At 36.4% G+C, this 18205-nt stretch overlaps 1 protein-coding gene across 4 annotated transcripts; it reads left to right on the plus strand.

The window, feature by feature from the left end:
* The first annotated feature begins 5010 nt into the window (after window positions 1-5010).
* LOC133739218 (DNA repair protein REV1) lies at window positions 5011-17425 on the plus strand. 4 transcript variants are annotated; one of them, XM_062166957.1, is made up of 27 exons: window positions 5011-5256; window positions 5470-5602; window positions 5919-6034; window positions 6145-6221; window positions 6556-7040; window positions 7535-7678; window positions 8182-8314; window positions 8437-8525; window positions 8650-8700; window positions 8789-8992; window positions 9091-9210; window positions 9672-9764; window positions 10539-10598; window positions 10702-10788; window positions 10961-11044; window positions 11182-11254; window positions 11963-12031; window positions 12272-12376; window positions 12670-12948; window positions 13034-13107; window positions 13780-14105; window positions 14211-14363; window positions 15199-15259; window positions 16069-16222; window positions 16342-16457; window positions 16578-16790; window positions 16916-17425. In XM_062166957.1, exons 1-24 carry the CDS (start codon window positions 5060-5062, stop codon window positions 16108-16110), a joined length of 3255 nt encoding a protein of 1084 aa, XP_062022941.1. In that variant the 5' UTR covers window positions 5011-5059; the 3' UTR covers window positions 16111-16222; window positions 16342-16457; window positions 16578-16790; window positions 16916-17425. The 4 variants fall into 4 exon arrangements, with proteins under 4 accessions (XP_062022941.1, XP_062022939.1, XP_062022940.1 ...); XM_062166955.1 differs by having other exon boundaries at window positions 13780-14363; XM_062166956.1 differs by having other exon boundaries at window positions 13780-14363; window positions 16184-16222.
* The last annotated feature ends 780 nt before the right edge of the window (window positions 17426-18205 follow it).

The raw sequence follows: 18205 nt of genomic DNA on the forward strand, positions 1-18205 counted from the left end.
CAAAATCCTGTTTCCCAGCTTGTCCAAATAATATGCAAAATATGCACAAAATTGGGTAAGAAGCGTGGTTTGAACCCCTGACCTCTTACACATAGGCCTTACTCCCAACCACTGGAGCACTAGACTCTCTCAGTATATTATGTGCAATGTTTATATTTATATCGTCCTAGGTCATCCCAGAACCTATTTAAATATAAATATTGCACAAGACTCTATGCCTTTTACTTTCTGACTTTCTCCTCTCTCTTTCTTTTCTTCGACACTCTTCTTCTTCCTCTGCAATTCTACATATCTTTATCTTCTTCTTCTTCTTCTTCTTCTTTTTTTTTCTTTCTTTTTTCTTCCTCCCCAATCCCCATTATGCAATTCTCTATTTATCATATATTCATCAAATCATCATCAATTAGATCATGCTCACCGAAGGGAATGATTGCCAGCAAAGCAGAGCAGAGAAAAGAAGTGGAAGACGATGAAGAAGAAGAAGAAGAAGAAGGGCCTGAATTCAAATGACTATGGGTTCCTCATTCGATTTTGGATTTGGATTTGGGTTTGGTGATGGTGAGTGATTTAGCTTTGGAATTAATTGGACAAACTGGGTTTCAGATATTGGAATCAAAATCCAATCTTTTTTAGCCTTCTGATCTTCTTCTCCGATCTGGGTGTATGAAATATTAGTAGTGTTTGTGTTGGATCTGGAAATGATGCAGTTGTGGTTGATGGGTTGTTGTTTCGGGTCGTCGGAGCATTTTAGGTTTGCAAATGGAGGGGAAAGGTTTAGGAGGAGGAGGAGCTGGCTTGAGAGGAGATTGAGAGAGGCCGAGATGGAGGAGAAATCGGTTCTTCTCGGTCTTTCGGTCCCGGAAAATATCAAGCCCGAGCCCGACCCGATAAACTGTAATTCGGGTCGGGTTTTGCACCGAACCGATATTTTCCAACACAAAACCAAACCGAATCGGGCTTTTTTGATCGGTTCGGGTCGGGTTCTCGGGTCCAGACGCCCAGCCCTAGTTGGTAGGAATGGAAAAGAGAAAGAGTTGTGTAAAGAGGAATAAAAATAAGACACTGGGGTGTATGAGAAGTATTCTCAGGAATCTGGGGTGTATGAGCATTAACCCTATATTTTATGAGTAATTGAGTATGAAAGTTTATTAATATTTCAGGGTTATTTTGGTATAATTTTTCAGTTTTGGTTAACAAAGTCTCTTCTCCTAATATATACTAGTCTTCTTCCACACATGCTCTGCATGTGCAAGTATTTTTATTTTTATTTTTTCAGAAAGAAAAAAAGATAATGGATTAAAACAGTTATTGTAGAGAGAAGTTAGTGGGAGACAAAAGTGGGCTATGAGATTTTTTTAAAAATATTTTTTTAATAAAAATATAATTTGTAATTGTCCTAATTGCCCTTGTGCTTTAATTAATTCTCAAAGTTTTTTAATATTTCAGGGTCATTTCTGTCAAATTTTTTAGTTTTGGCTAACAAAGCCTATTCTCTTAATAATAGTATATATATATATATATATAAATATATAAATTTATAAACACGTACAAGCTAGCTATTTCTGTTGACAAATAAAAATTTGCATATCTTCTGTAACGACTCAACTTTATAACTTTTTCGCACATTAGAGTTCTTTGAAACTCCAATAATACAGTTTGGAGTTACCCGCGCCCCCATCGCCGAAGTCGTACGACAAAGTTCAACTGTAAAACAAAGTGTGATACATGATTCTCGCCATATTTGTCTCATTAATGGGTTATTGTCGACATTAAGCCTCCAAACAATTTGTCATCTCTTTTTTCATACTTCCCACAAGATTTCGGTCTTGTGTCAGAATATTGTGTGCTAGGATCTTCTTGAGAATTCATCCAAGAGTATGAACTCATTATAAAATCCAAAGGTTCATACAAACCTCAAAAATATTTTTAAACAGAAAAGAACAATAAACCACACCTCCCAATCCGTTGGTTATCACTCTTCTTCTTTACCAAACTTCTTGGGTCTTGCCTCATCATGTTTGTTTTGAGTTTTTGGATTTGTATAGAAAGTGCGGGAGTCTTGAATATGAAGAGGGGACTGGAGACATGCCTCATCAATTTTTAGAGTGCCCATAACACTAACCAACAACCCAGTATGAATTTTATACATTTGAAGTTGAGTCACAATTGGCATATACATTTAGGCACTAAAATTATGAAATTAACTTGTCTTTGATCCTTCATCGACCCAATTTGTTATTGAAACATGGCTGGTACAAGAAGAGTGCGAGCCATGTCAGCAATATATAGGACGATGTTTGCATGTAGCAAGACAATTCTGTTAAGGAGTGTGAGGACAAGAAAATCGATTGTGAATCTCAAAAGGTAAGCACCCAATGGGAAAGACTGATTATCGTATTCCTTGCCGTCATCACTTTGAAACTGTTCAGAATAGCAGAAGATTCTGTTTTGATATAAGAAAGACAGTTTTTGAGTTGCTCAAGAAATAAAGACGGAACAGAAGTTACTTTGTAAAGACCATGTCTACAAGAACCAAAGAAAGGAAGAGAATCATTTGATTTATCAAATATGTAAAACTTTCGAGAATCAAATATACGTATAAAACATTGTCATCTTGACAGAGTTGAGCAATAAATTTCAAATTTTTAAGCGTTGAGGGAATTATCATAGACATTGTACAACACCTATATAAGAGTTAGAGCCAAGCAAATTAAAGTGATATGCATGATACTCTTATAAGCGATTGGCATCTGAAGTGCATTGCCACTAAGAACAAAGGTATATATAGACAGTGTACGTACCAAACATATTGTTGCAGAAGTCTCCAATTGTCAGTCATACGAGCGATGCGTCAGCATTCGGATACCGAGCAGTATCATAAGGAAAAGAATTCAAATGAGCATGAAGTCCATAAGCGGCTTGAGAGAAAGGAAACTGCGATAATGTTGGACTAAGTGGGAGCAAAATGATAAATCCTGAGGCATAATTGGCAATGATCACTTGTTGCCGTAAACCCCAAAAAACGATATGTGCATCGGAAGAGCCCATGTCAGAGAATTTAGAATATATATAAGACATTTTTGGTGAATAAAAACTATAAAATGATGAAAAGAAAACAAGAGGAAGAAGACGTAACAAAAGCAAACCTGGAAAGATTGCTTTGTGCGATCGATGCAGCTATGAAACAGTGGGGAATCAACCGTGCTACTCTAAGGGAATAAGAAAAGCGGTGGCACTGTTTGGGCTAGCTGTAGCGGCGTGAGTAGAAAGCAGTGATAATATGACAGCTGCAAAAATTTGGCAGCAACTTGATTAGGGAGAGAGCAAATAGTCGCAGCATCGAGAAGAAGCGTTGTTGGTCAGGTAGTGATATTTTTGTGAGACTTGAGAAGTGAGATGAGATCGTGGGATTGGGGCAGTTGTGTGGCTGAGCAGTACGTGAGCTCAAGTTCTTTGAGAAACGGTGGTTTAAAGAAGGGAGGAGATGAAGAAAATCCAAGAGACATCCTTCTCAGCTTTCATACCATGAAAAATTAAGTTGGTTAACTTCGCGTTGATCGAGAACTTTTGAATTTATATAATATGCTAACACTGCTCATATCCTGAGTCTAATAAAAAGTAATTGCGGCAGTTACACACAGGGAATTACAATCTGAAGATTGTGCTATCAACATAATCAGGACAAAGAAGGAATGTAGACATGTTACATGAATCCTAGCTAGTTCTAATTGTACGAGTTAAGGAGGTGGTTTAACAAAGACGGAGAAGAGTACGTACCAGTACCTAGGTGTGTTTTTGGGTGCCAATTCTGTCTCTATCTCTCTTCCTCCCACTTTTCCTCTCACTCCTCCTTCGGAAGATTTTTTTTTCTTTCCCGATTTTGGCAAGTACATCTTCTTTTGATTTATTGTCCTAAATTAGCAACTTAATTTCAAATCTGTAGCCTTTTAGGCTAAATTATATATGAAATTAATTAATTTTTCTAGTTTAAAGTTACTATGAGAACAATTGTGAACCTAGTTTTATTTTTGAAATTTTTATTCGACTTCAAAGTTTCGACTTTTCTTAATTTGGTATTCGGTTTGCTTTGTTTTATTTGTTGTGAATTGAGAGGGTAGAGAAGAACCGGACACTTCACAATCAGTTTGATACTAAAACTTCAAGTTTTCTGAATTCTAAGAAGTTTGAATGATACGTGAGTTTCAAAAACAAAAAATACAAAAATTAAAAGAAATTTTTGCACATGGAAATTAGGCAAAAGTGGCTCACTATTATTTTTTTTCTTATTAAATATTGTGATCACTAAATTCAATTCTGTATCCTCAGTTGATTCCATGGGATATTACCTAATCATGACGAAATCCACAAATGATGCTTCACCAACCAATTACATATCATACCTATTTCAAATTTATCTGCATATATAACATTATATAAAAAAAGAACCAGATTGGTATGTACCGTATTTGTGAGAAATAAGATAACACTCCTACATGAAAGACAGATCCTACCACAAGATTAGAGGATCTATCTAGTCGCTTCCCAAAACCCGGCCCCCCCATTTCAATAATGAAAAACAGATAAGTGATTATTAATTGTAGCAACGAGTCCTACGATGAACTTTCTTATTGGCCTTTGCCAACCTCGAAATTAGTTTCGTCTCTTATTGTACCAATTGTTATGTTTTCATTCTATAAATTTTGTGTGATTAGTTGGACAATAATACATGATAGATATCTTAAAACTGAAACACATGATATTGAATAAATAATAACTTCGTGAACTTCTGATTAGCTCTTAACTCAGATCAATTGATAAACCTTGAATCACGCAAAAAAAATCTAGTCACAATATTTTGCACCTCACTTCATCAGAAGAAAGAAAATAAAAAATTCCTACAAAAAAGAAAAAAAAAATAAAACCGACCCGGATCCGACCGTTAAAAACCCGACGAGTCGGTGCATATAAAAGCCCGTGTCTCAATTTGCCGCTTTCATTTGAATAAAACGTCAACAGCTTCCCCAACACACTCTCAATTCTCTCCTTCTCCAGAGATACTATGAGTTTGAATTCGTCAAAATCGTCTGGTTCAAAATCCAAGCGAAGCTTCAATTCCAACAATTCCAGTAACAACAACAAGAAGAAGACGAAGATTAGCACCAACCAGAAAACCCTAGGCGGCGTCTCTTGGGGAGCCAATTCTCTCTCCTCCTCTCGCTCCTCCTTCCAAAGATCCCCCTTTCCCGATTTCGGCAGGTACATCTTCCTTTGATTTGTTCTCCTAGATTTCTCGGTTGATTTCAAATCAAATTGGCTTTTAGGCTGAATTGTAGATGGAATTGATTTTTGTAGCGGAAATTAGGACAACTGCAAACCCTAGTTTTGGGTTTTCGAAGTTTTATTGAATGATCGAGGTTTTGTTCTTTTACTGATTGGAATTAGGTTATGTTTTTTGTGTTTTTTGGGCAGTTATATGGTGGAGAAGAACAGGAAACTTCAGAATCAGTTTGATGGTGAAGCTTCGAGTTGTTTGGGGTCCGAGAGGAGTATTTTTCGTGGGGTTTCGATTTTCGTAGATGGTTTCACAGTGCCTTCTAGTCAGGTTTATATGCTTTCTCAAAATTTTGGATTATTTACTGCTGACAGTTATTTGGCTGCCTAGAATTGATGTCATATAGAAGACATAAAATGAAAAGTCGAGAAGAAACCAAGCTGCAGATTTCATTTCAAACTATAATTTGAATCAATTGCTAATACCGAGATTTTGAACATTAGCGTGAATTGAAACTAAGTAGTAGAGAATGCTTAATTTGAGCTTCCTTTTTACTGAGTTCTATGAATCATTCTTGGCAATCAATGGCGAGGTGTTGTTTCTTGTGGGTTTTCTTTTTGTTGTTGTTAATGTTAAGCTGTTTCAGGAACTGAGAGCGTCCATGGTGCATTATGGTGGGAGATATGAGAATTACTTTTCAAGGCGTTGTGTTACACATATCATCTGCAGTAATCTTCCTGACAGTAAAATAAAAAATCTGAGGTTTGTGTTGTTTTCCTTTCAGATTGTTAAAATTGGAAAATTGAGCTACATTTCTTTGGCCCTTTGTTACTATCCAATACATTTGATTTCTGTTTTTGATCTTGTTACAGGTCTTTCAGTGGAGGGCTCCCAGTTGTGAAGCCTAACTGGATTGTAGATTCAGTTGCTGCTAACAAACTCTTGAGTTGTAAGTGCTTGGACATTCTCTTCACCTTCCATTTTTTCTTAATGTCTATGGCTCAACTTTCCCATACTACAAAGTACCAACTAATTCAGGACTTGTCTTGATGCATGGTACATTTGTGTTAAATGCAACTGAAACCAGCATGGAGACACTGGATTAGGGGGTATTTGTTCAAGGAAATAGTTGGTGCAAGAGTGTATCATGTTATCCCTTTTATTACTAGTCATGTTTTGAAGACTTCTAGTCATGGTCCTCTTTTTCGGTTTTTGAGAGGATTTCAGGAAGTATCGTATACGTTTTTTCTTACTCATGAGGGAATTACTTTTTCTGATTGCAGGGGTTCCTTACCAACTTGAACAGGTTTCTTGTAACCAACCAAGGTTGTCAGCCTTCTTTGCTCCGAAGATAATCCCTAACTGTGATGATGCTTTGAGAGATACATCTGATCAAGTGAAACCTGAAAGTGAGGATACATCTTCGGTAGGAACCAGATTAGAAGATGATAACAAATCAGTATGCAGATCCACTGAACACGAACAGGAAAGTAGCAGAGAATCTGATGATATGATATATGAAAACACCGATGGACAATTTGGTGAGGAGTTGTATACAGGTGAAAAATATTCTGAAGTTAAACAAGAAGAAACGCCTACTTCAGATGCAGAAGATAATGTCAGCATAAAGGATGAAGTTAAATCTAGTACCCCCCACCAGCACTCTGCTTCAGTTAGCAGTAACTGCTTGCCAAGCTCAGAAAATTTTGGGTCTAATCGAAGTCATTCAACTCTTGGGGATCCCAAGTTTGTGGAAAATTATTTTAAGGTACTGATTTAGAAAATCAATTTGTGCTCAAACTTGTTAGTGGACATTGTGTCATCATGTATTTGATGAAATTTTATTGATTCCTTTTGTTTTTAAAGTCAGGTGGTTTTCTCACCAGATTTACTTTTTCAGTCCATGAATTACTGAGAGACTCTTTCCTTTCGTTTCTTGAATTTTAGATTTTTCTCAATTATGCTAATGTGCAAACCTTATGCTTAAATACTAACCAACCAAAGCTTTAAAGAATAAGGGCACTCCTTTTTTTAACGGTACCATTAAAATTGCATGAGGGGGGTAGTTCCAACCTTTTGATTGAGATGGTACTGATGCATTTACTTATATGGTTTGAAAACTTTCCTATCTTGAGTTATATATTTAATGGTTTAGATGGATATTGTTATATAGGTACATGATTACTATTTACTGTCATTTACTCGTACTGTATTGGAAGTACTTAACTGAAGTCTTTGGTAATATTCCGTTTTGGTCTGCAGAGCTCAAGGCTGCACTTTATAGGAACCTGGAGAAATCGGTATCGCAAGCGTTTTCCTAGTTCGTCTAAAGGGTTGGACAACACAGATTCTAACCGTTGTGCTCCTGATAGTTCTCTGAAGACTCCCATTATACATATTGACATGGTAATATGGTACACTCTACTCCAGTTCTGTTTTACCTGAATTGTTATTGCACGTTTCTAAAATTCAGTCTTCCCTTGCCTGTGCTGTTTGTTGACGGTCATCGCTTTCGTTTTCTCCCAACTCCCATATATAGGTAGTTTTGTTATCAAGACGATTGTGTAAAAAACTGAGGTTTCAGATTCTTATTTCCAACACCAAACACTTCTCAAATATTTTGCATTAACATAACTTTCAGGGGAATTCATTGCTTGAAATTATCTTATTTCCATCACCATTCAATATTCAAAATCAAAACCTCTTATCTTCAGGGTAAATCTTTTGTAAAAGTAAGTTGTTTCTAATATGAAAATCATAATTGCAAGGGAGGCTGAAATGCTTTACCCTGTCTAATGATGGATTCATCTCAACTGTCAAGTTGAATGGTTTTGGGAATGTACAAACTGAAGATCTTAGACTAGCTGGAAGTTTTCTGTGTTACTAAAATACTTGTCAATATGCTGTAGGACTGTTTTTTTGTGTCCGTGGTCATCAGGCAACGCCCTGAACTTAAGGATAGGCCTGTAGCTGTATGTCATTCTGATAATCCAAAGGGGACTGCTGAAATTTCATCTGCAAACTACCCTGCTCGAGATTATGGTCTGTTTTGGTAACAATTTTTTATAGCAGTTTTTTCTTTTTCTTTTTTCCTGTCGGTCATTCTTTTGTTTCCACTGGGTATGTTCTGTGTGGTTAGCAGTCTTCTTAATGTGTATTTTCAGGAGTGAGGGCTGGGATGTTTGTCAGAGATGCTAAGGCACTTTGTCCACACCTTGTCATTCTTCCTTATGATTTTGAAGCGTATGAGGAGGTTGGTTCTCGGAGGACATCATTCTCTTATGTTTTAAATTGCTGCTAGTTATCTTCTTTGTTTCTTATATCCTTACTTTGGCAAGTTTAGTGGATTTCTATGAGCCATATGATCTGTTGTACAGGTAGCTGATCAGTTCTATGACATTCTGCATAAGCACTGCAGAAAAGTACAAGTACGCTTTTGGAAACCTATTTTATATATCTTGTTAATACTTATTTCTTCAGTTGTGTTTTTATTAATATGCATGTTGTTGAATTTAGGCAGTAAGCTGTGATGAAGCATTTTTAGATGTCACATACTTGGAAGGGGTAGATATGGATATGTTAGCCTCAACTGTAAGACAAGAGATTTTTGAGACTACTGGATGCACTGCAAGTGCTGGCATAGCTAGAAATATGCTGATGGCTCGCCTTGCAACAAGAACTGCTAAACCAGATGGTCAATGCAACATTCCTCCCGAAAGGGTATGTATTTGAAATGTAGTTCATTGCAACTGTTGTGCTTGTCATCATGAATATTATGTGCAGTCTGGCTTACTTAAATTGTATGGTTTTTGTATTAGGTGGATGATTATTTATATGAACTTCCCATCAAGACGCTTCCAGGAATAGGACACGTTCTAGAGGAGAAGCTGAAGAAGCGAAATGTTTTGACGTGTGGACAGTTGCGTATGATTCCTAAGGTGTCTTTATTTATGCATTTCTATCTCTCATTTTTTATCAGTTGGACCATAGATTTAAGTATGTATCAAACCTCAAATTGTAACTGAACTGGATTTTATAAAGTTTTTGTTTGATTCATCAGTAAGAAAGTTTATTGAAATGATATGGGGACAGTTGAGGTACACAAAAGATATGAAAAGAGAGAGAAAAAGAGAACAGCTAACTTAGGAGTGCAAGTTGTTACCCACTGTTAAGTCTTAAAGGTTTGATGACGACTTCCAGAATCATTTGCTGAGATACTATTAAATTGGAATATTTATTGCAACACCCTGCTTTAGAGAACTTTTTTTTGTTGTTGTGGTTCATGGATCAGCTGTTAATCTGAATTCTTCTAACCCCAATAAAATAGTTTGTGGTTTTATCATATTATTATGTGGAGATGTTCAAGCATCTGTTCTGTATGTTTTCTTGGCTTATTCAGGACTCTCTTCAAAAGGACTTTGGAATAAAAATTGGGGAGATGTTGTGGAATCATAGTAGAGGCATAGATAATCGTCTAGTTGGGGTGATTCAGGTTTGGCAAGGAGCATAACTTCTTGGCTTCTCTCCTCTGAGGCTACTGATTTTTTCTTATATTCCTGTTTTGCGTTAAATTCTCCAGACATTTTTGTTTCTCCATGCTTTGTTTCTATCTGAATGTTTTACTGCTGTATTACCTTGGTGCATGCTATTTCTTTCATGTCAAACAATTTCTTTTCATTAATCAAGTGTAGCACATTACTCTAATTTGTTATAGCATCAGTAGGAATTCTTACTCGAATTTGTTGTTATCACTTTACGAATTTAAGTAACAGACAGAATTATGTATTTGATGAATTACTTACAAGTCTGGGAAACTAAATTTCTAGCCTTGTCTGGAGAGGCTGAAAACCTGTGCTGGTCAGTGGAAACACATGTAACTGTCAATTATTTTGATATCTACATCTAAAACTATCCTCTAGTAATATTTACAAGATGGCACAGGTACTTTGTAGTATCATTAACAAGGTCAAGAGATCATACTAATTCAATGTTCTTCAGACATGATTTTTTGGACCTTAGGTACTCAAAATTCCTCATTGTAGAGAGAGGATGATAATACCAAATTTGTTGTCATCTATAGAAGTGTATTGTTGTGCAGTATAAGTGTCCATATGAGAGCAATCCTTGTTCTATTGAGCTTTTCATAAAAATTTTCTCATTGAGCTGTGCTTTATGGTATTGTGTCATTCACTCATTTGCAATTTTTAAATTTTACTGTTTTAAGTATTATCATTTCAGCACCGCTGACCTATTGTCTGTTGTGCAGGAAAGTAAGTCTATTGGTGCTGAAGTGAATTGGGGCGTGAGATTCAAGGATTTGAAAGATGTAAGTAGTCTAATAGTCTGTACAAACAGAAAGAAGAAGTTATCTATTAACAGAATTTTTGTATATAGCCAGGTTAAGAGTTGACATTTGAAATTGTTTTCAGAGTCATCACTTCCTTTCAAATCTTTGCAAGGAGGTTTCTTTACGCTTGCAAGGATGCACAGTGCAGGGCCGTACTTTTACCCTTAAGGTATAGTCCTCTAATACTTATGATCCAAACATCTAGCTTGTGGCTCAAATGTCAAGCTGAGATAGTTTTCTTTGTTATGCCTCTCTCCTGTCTCTGGAATAGATAGTTGTACCTCAGGGATAACGGTGCTGTGAACTAAGGTTGACATCAGTTTTGTGATGTTTTGTTATAGATTAAGAAAAGAAGAAAAGATGCACAGGAGCCTGTGAAGTATATGGGATGTGGAGACTGTGAAAACTTGAGCCACTCTGTCACGGTAACAATAGTTTATTTTCCCTTTACAAACATGCCCAAATGTTGGCAACATTCATGATTGTGCACATGCATAATTCTTGTTGCATATGGGTAACTTCCACTTTTAGAGGCTCAATTGTAAGTTCTATTTCATCTTAGGTTCCAGTTGCTACTGATGATGTGGAAGTGCTTCAGAGAATAACAAAGCAGCTCTTTGGGTTTTTCTCTCTAGGTAAATTAACTTCATAGACGATTCAAAAATGTATATGTTTTAATATGAATGGAAGACATCCATACATGTTAGCAGCCTGTAATGAAGTTCATGCACTTTTTGGGAGCTGAAATTCTTATGCACCGGTATTTTATGTTTGATATTTTGATGTAAGCATCCTATTTAGTTGGTCTCAGTATTTTACTTTTCTTGGACTACATCTTTTTGTTTAGGATTTTTGTTAAAGGAGTCAAATAGTTAAGAAACTGGAGATTAGTAAGAGCAACCTTTTTGAAACCGAAAAGCATATATGGCCATTCCTCTGCTGCTGATGTTGGTAGCGAACATGAGTTTTTGGCTCTTGGCTTTGAAGGAAGTGGTGTGGTCATGGGTTTAAGGGGCAATGGCAACTTGATGGTTGACAGGGTTATAACAGCTAAAGAACCTATGGTGGGAGTCTCATGTGGATATTGGTGATAAGGAGAAGCATTGCAATTTCAATGATAGTTGGGTAGGTGGTGGGTCATGTCTTGCCTGTGTCACTGTATAGTGTTTTTGTTTTTTTTTTATCCCTAAACCCTATCTGTATAGCATGTTTAAGTGGATGTCTTACGTTTCCATTTCAATGGGAATTTCTTTGTTTCGTGTTGAATTCTAGTAGCAGTGGAAGATGATTTCTATGTAGTAATAACTTATAACTTCCTTTCAACCCTTTGATTATTTGTGTAGATGTCAAGGAGATTCGAGGTATTGGTTTGCAAGTTTCCAAGCTTGAGAGTGTAGATGCTTCAAAGCAAGGTGCATGCCATATTAATCTGATATTTCACTTCAGCAGTACTAATCGAGTGCCATGTGGTTTCAATTGAGCAATTTAGCCACATATCTTTATCCTATAAAGTATAAACTGTAGATGTTTTGCCTTTGGCTAGACAGGAAGAGTTCTATATGATCTGTTGTTATTTTTCTTATCCTTCACTCTGTGATCAAATTGGTCGTAATTTGTTATTTATTTATTTTATTTTATTTCTTATGCTGAAGGACTTGGAAAAAACTCTTTGAAATCGTGGCTCCAATCTGCCAAAGCAAGTACAGAAGAACAATCCAATACTTATTCTGTAGATGATGGGGAGAGGGCGCATGCAGGTAATGCACACACACACACACGATTTTGGAAAAAGTTTATTCTTAAATGTTTGTTTTGTCAATATTACTTCAAGAATAGAATCTATGTTATTTTTCAGACATGCTAAATTCATTTATGTAGGTTATGATATTATGGTTTATACCGTCTATTGATCTCTCTTTGTTCAGAATATGTGATAATGTTTTGGCATTTTCTGCCTCAGTCCAACTTAAAATAATATAGAATAACATGCTTGATAAGACATCAGCTCTGTACAGCATATCTATATCTTAATATGGCATTTGTCGTACAGATTGTGAGGGTCGGGGAACTCATCGAACTTCAGGCCAGCTATTCGGAAATTCACTTGGTATTCAAACTCCAGTGGACAATAATCGGTGTAGTGGTGAAACTTCTGCGAACCAGGTTTCAGCACCACCACCTTTATGTCATCTTGATTTAGGAGTTATTGAAAGTCTTCCTCCAGAACTTTTTACGGAATTAAACGGGATCTATGGTGGCAAGTTGGTTGATTTTGTTGCTAAAAATAAACGAGAATTCAGTGCAACAACATCTCATGAACGAGTAGATGGTATTTCTCTCTATTACATGTCTACCCAGCTGATTCAGTTATATATTTTCTGGTGCCTGGTTGATTTGTTGGTTTTATCTATTAGGTGCAAAGAACGGGAGTGAGAGTCATCTCTTCAATGATATGCACCTGCAGGATGAAAATGTACTAGAACCCAAGGTATTTTTTCTCACTTCTACTCTTTCTTCTGCAGTTCTTTTCTTCTCAATATTTATTTATCGAGTCAGGATCTTTCATCCAGTTATGTGCAGCATCTTTATCAAGTGCTGTAGTTTGAGATGGACTTTAATATTACTCTTCTTTTTCGTTTATGTCACACTCTTCATCCGAGTTAGCAGTTACATGTCATGGCTGTTTAAGTTAGATAGCATTCCTGTAAGCTGAGGTATCCCGACCATTCACGATGCATCATCCTTATTTTATTTTAATATAGGACTTGGGTCTATGTCAATTTAAAAAACGAAAAGATATTACAAAGTATTATCCAGGCCCTGGTAGAATATTTTGTATCTTCAAAAAGAAAACCTTTCTTTTGAAGAGTAGTAAATATCTGGATCCCTTTTTTTTCTTGTCACTTTTTCTTTGACTGTAACTGTCAAGTGAATTTTTTCCCCATTAAGAAAAAATAGTTGAATGAAGATTAATTTTTTTTTTTTGGACATTATCTTAGGTGATGACTGTTTCTGTTTTCAAAGCATACGCTTTTCTTCCAGAATAGGATTGCAACAAAAAAGTTGCTGTTTTCGGTCGTCTGAAAATTGAATTTTTTTTTATTTACATGCATTCGAAATCTTTGTTTTGGAACTTAATATCTCTACTTATGTGATGCAGCATACAGTTGTAGAAAAACAAGCAATGCCTTCTTCTGTGGGAGGGTCCAGTGATGTGGCAGCTTCAACATCAGGTCTTGGAAATACTGATATAATGCCTGCATCTTTAAGTCAAGTAGATCCCTCGGTGTTGCAACAATTACCTCAAGAACTGAGAGTTGACTTACTTGAGCAGCTTCCTGCACACAGGAGATATGACTTAGCTTCAAGTGCTGCCTCGGACCCTCTTGCAGAGATACCTGGAGAATCAATAGGTATGAGGGACGAAAATCATTCTGGATCGCATGATCTTGCATTTAACAAGCTTTGGATTGGAAATCCTCCACGGTGGGTTGAAGAGTTCAAAGCCAGCAAATTCATGATATTAAATATTCTTGCTGAGATGTATGACAAATCAGGGTCAAGTGGAAACTTATCTGTAATTCTGCGCAGTACTATCATGGAATGTCAACATCCTCTAGATTCAAGTTCTGACTGTTGGATTCAAGCTGTATACAGCTTCTCTGAGCTTCTCAGGCAGTATGTTACATTAAAGATCGACTCAGATATTGAAGAGATCTATGTTTGTTTTCGGCTTCTTAGAAGGTATATATACTGTAGTTGCATACCTCTCTCTCTCTCTCTCTCTCTCTGGTGCTGTTTTATGCATTTAACTTTCTCATCAGTCATCATTTGCACTAAAGTAGGAGTCCATATGTTTTAATTTCAAGCAATAATTTTTACTTTAAAAATGCAAATGGTAATGTAGGCATCTGACCAAAAAAATCATAGAATGGTCTAAGTGTTGTGTGGGGAATGGTGGGTCTGACAAATGATATCTCAGAACCTATACATTCCAATTTCTGTTGTTTTTTCCTGAAAAAGAAAAGAGGGAAGGAAGTATGAATACTTAAAATTTCAGTCATCAATAGTTTTCATTGTTGGACATTTTAGTGTGTTATATCCATAGAATTGGTAACTTTTGCCATCATGTACATGAATATTGTAGTCATGACTTGAGATCTTTAATTCTATTATTGGATGGAAAATGTTATTCATTTGGGAAAAATGTAAAATCATATATTACATAGGACAAGATGTCCACTGATAACAGAATCTTAAAGCATCTAAGAATACAAATTGCATTATATGACCAAAATTTCTTTCATGCCAAAAAAGAGCCAGCATCCAATTTGCAACTGTAGCAAAAGAAAGGAAGCCGCAAAGAAGACTAAAAACTGACATTATTCTGTAAAACTTGACCCTTCCCTAGAAACTTAGTCTTCTCACAGAATAAAATCAGTACAATTTGCTAGATGTTACTCTGCAGAACGTTCTTCTTTACATATTGTGCATTTCTGTTCATTTTCTGCTTAGTTTTATTTTTCAAATACTATAAATATTTTAACGAGTTAATTGATTAAAGTTTATTCATTTTCAGGTTTACAACGAAGTCAAAGTTTGTCTTACAAGTATATAGTGATGTCTTTCCTTACCTTCAGGTGAGTAGTTATACTTTCACGTGTACAATGCATTGTGGGTAACCATCTGGTTTTTGTTATTTAGTGTGATATTATTTAAAGTTTAAGATGAGAGCCAATCTGTTTGAAATGATGTCTTTGTTTAAGTATTCTCCAATACCATTATTGAATTTTCAATTTGGTTGGAATGACTGACAGGATCCTCTATGTGCTAGTATTGGGATAGTACTTTCGGCTTTGGTAGTAAATTTTCACCGTAATTGACATACGAAGAAACCATAAGTAGAATAGTCCTAAATAATTATAAGAAAAAAAGCCAGACTCTGTAGGCTGTATGCCTATGCCGTTTCACCATTGTTTACTAGTTTTTTTTTTTTTTTTTTTTTTTTTTTTGGATAAATGGGGGTCCAAAGGACCCAAAAAGAAACCAAAAAAAAAAAAAAATACAACCTAACCTCAGCCTATGGCTGTTAACTTTCCTGTATCTAAGAACTTCAAATCATCTAACAGAAAACTAGTGATCTGTGGAGGTTGTTTACTAGTTGTCTGATAAATTGAGGTGCTAGACATTCCACGTCTACCTCACATAGATTTGCAACCAAAAGGGGAAGAAAAAAACATTAGCTGTAAATTATGTCCAAACAATGTAATGGCATGGAGAATGTCTCTACTGTCAGAAGACTTGGAATTCTTTTCTGATTTCCTTATCTTTTAAGTCTAACTAGAGATATATATGGTTGGGTATACTGAACCACTGTCTGCAGGTCTTCATCAGTTATTGTGTTATGCTCATTCTTCCTACTCATCGCTTTGTTGATTTAATCTGTTAGGCATCTTTCACTGATAGCTATGGAGGAAACTTGCACATTTAGATTTGTTCTTCTCGTCATCTGGCTTCTCCTACTGTACTGATTTTTAACATCCAAAGAGCGATTTCTGTGGAAGGTGGAAAGCGAGATCCTAACATCGATCCCCAGTAGATAGGTAAGAAATAACCATTTTATGTTACTGAGTTTATAATGCATTTATGCTTACTGATCTTCTCAGTTCGAGTCTTTGGTATCTTGAATATGAACTTGCGAATTTACATGCGATCACAACAGGATGCACTTTGGAGCACAACTTGTCTGGTAAATTGTTCACTTGGATGGTTCTTAGGTATCTGATGGAGATTCTTGTTCCTGCTATGTGTATGCTTGGAAACACCTATTCACGGCAGGTATTTGGGATACACTTTTTCAGCTGTGCTAGAATAATTTGCGAGAGGTGCTTATTTATAGCTCAGAAGAATACCAATTTCTTCTGTTATAGCTTACAAAGGGTCTATTCCATGTTGCAGGTTTGCAAATGTAAATGAATGGAAGAAAAGAATTGGCCATAATTGAAGAGTGTACATATCCTGATTCTTTGTGTGTTCAAATCAAATATGGTATTGATCAAGGATAGGGTTCTCAATTTTCTTCAGAAAAGGGAGGTGACAGGTGGTTCAGGATTGTCCCTTACAAAGTGTACAAAGGACTGTTAACTCTCCGGCACCAGTGTCCCACCTTAGGTACTGCCACTGTTAACTCTCAATTTTCTTCTATTTGTTTTTCTGGTTTTATGTCCTGGGTCTGCTTGATGTATGAAATATACATAGATTAGTCTGGAAACTGACGTTAGCATTCATTCATTCAGTTTGGCTCAGCCTACAGAGTGATGCCCTGGAGCAACTCGGAGATTAATGTTAAATAAGATGGAACTAGGACAGCGCTTACAGATTCCAGTTACTGTTTTGGTGCAAATTCTTGAAAAGTGGATTACTTTGGTTTATCTAGTACAAGAACAGATTTGACATGTGTTTCCGAACTGAATTCTTATCCTGTCGATGCTGGATGTGGCAACCTCGTTTAGGACTTCTAAGTGCATTTCACTTAGTTCAACTTGATCGTAAGACACTAGATGTCAAGAGTCACTTGCATATAGAATCAAGACCTTCCGAGTCTCCTAGAGCTGAAAGTGTTTTTGTTAGTCCAACTATGTAGGTTTTGAGAAGTTGTATTCAGGTTGTACGTCATTCCGTCTCCCCCACCTCTATTCAAATTGTTACAAGATAAATAAAGAACTGTGAAACTTCGTTTGAAGTTTGGATATCCTTCAGTTGCTTTTTGCCAATTCCCAGTCTACATATTTCAATTGTTTGACTTCCCTAGTTCACTTCACGTTTCTGTTGTTTTACAATTTAATTTAACTAACATTGTTTATAAGGTCCATTTCAAATGGCGTTCGGGTGGGAGTGGGACGAGGATATAGTAGAATCTAAGTTCATGTCTTGGAAAGCAAATTTGGCTAATGGGGCCTGAAATTAGGAGTTGGTTTTGTTATTTGGTCAGACTCGTGGTGCTGCTAATGCACTTCTTGGTAAATGTGGACTTGCCTTCTTATGCCACACGTTGAAGTTGCCGAGTCTCGATGGAAGTGGCATAAGAAAGATTAATTGGACTTCCATTTTCTGAAGTTGCCGAGTCTCGATGGAAGTCTGAAACCGCAGCAAATAATAGGGGATGCCCAGCCTAACAACTTCAACCAATTCAACCATTTATTCCATTTGATGTGGTGGCACATGTTCCTGACTCTAGGCTCCCGTGCCTGAAGTTTCTTTTCGGTCTTGTGCTTTGATTTTTAGTGTGGTAAGCGTAGGGTTGATTTTTATGTTACTTTATAGTCCAAAGCATGCCAAGGTTCCTTTCAATAACTTCTTAATAAGACGTTTTTCCTACGATTTCCTCCAGATCTGGTATTGAGGAAAACACTCGAACCAGCCAGCATTTTTATACTATTCCACTTTGGAAAAGACTACATTTGTCAACTGATGACACAGTTCCTCATCATTAGGATTAGTTACAAGAGATAAGCATAGGTGGCAAAAGGCATCAGACTAAATGAAGTATAAGTGGTGTGGGAGAGCGGGGATCTGGGTTATGATTA

Source organism: Rosa rugosa, chromosome 3 (genome assembly GCF_958449725.1).
Source record: "Rosa rugosa chromosome 3, drRosRugo1.1, whole genome shotgun sequence".
In the NCBI taxonomy this organism is placed as follows: domain Eukaryota; kingdom Viridiplantae; phylum Streptophyta; class Magnoliopsida; order Rosales; family Rosaceae; genus Rosa; species Rosa rugosa.

Bases quoted from the DNA above. Each gene is read 5' to 3' on its own strand.
- LOC133739218 (XM_062166955.1), top strand. From the start codon at position 5,060: ATGAGTTTGAATTCGTCAAAATCGTCTGGTTCAAAATCCAAGCGAAGC. The intron at 8,701-8,788 runs GTACGCTTTTGG...TGTTGAATTTAG, and splicing joins AGCACTGCAGAAAAGTACAA to GCAGTAAGCTGTGATGAAGC. The intron at 15,260-16,068 runs GTGAGTAGTTAT...TTAATCTGTTAG, and splicing joins ATGTCTTTCCTTACCTTCAG to GCATCTTTCACTGATAGCTA.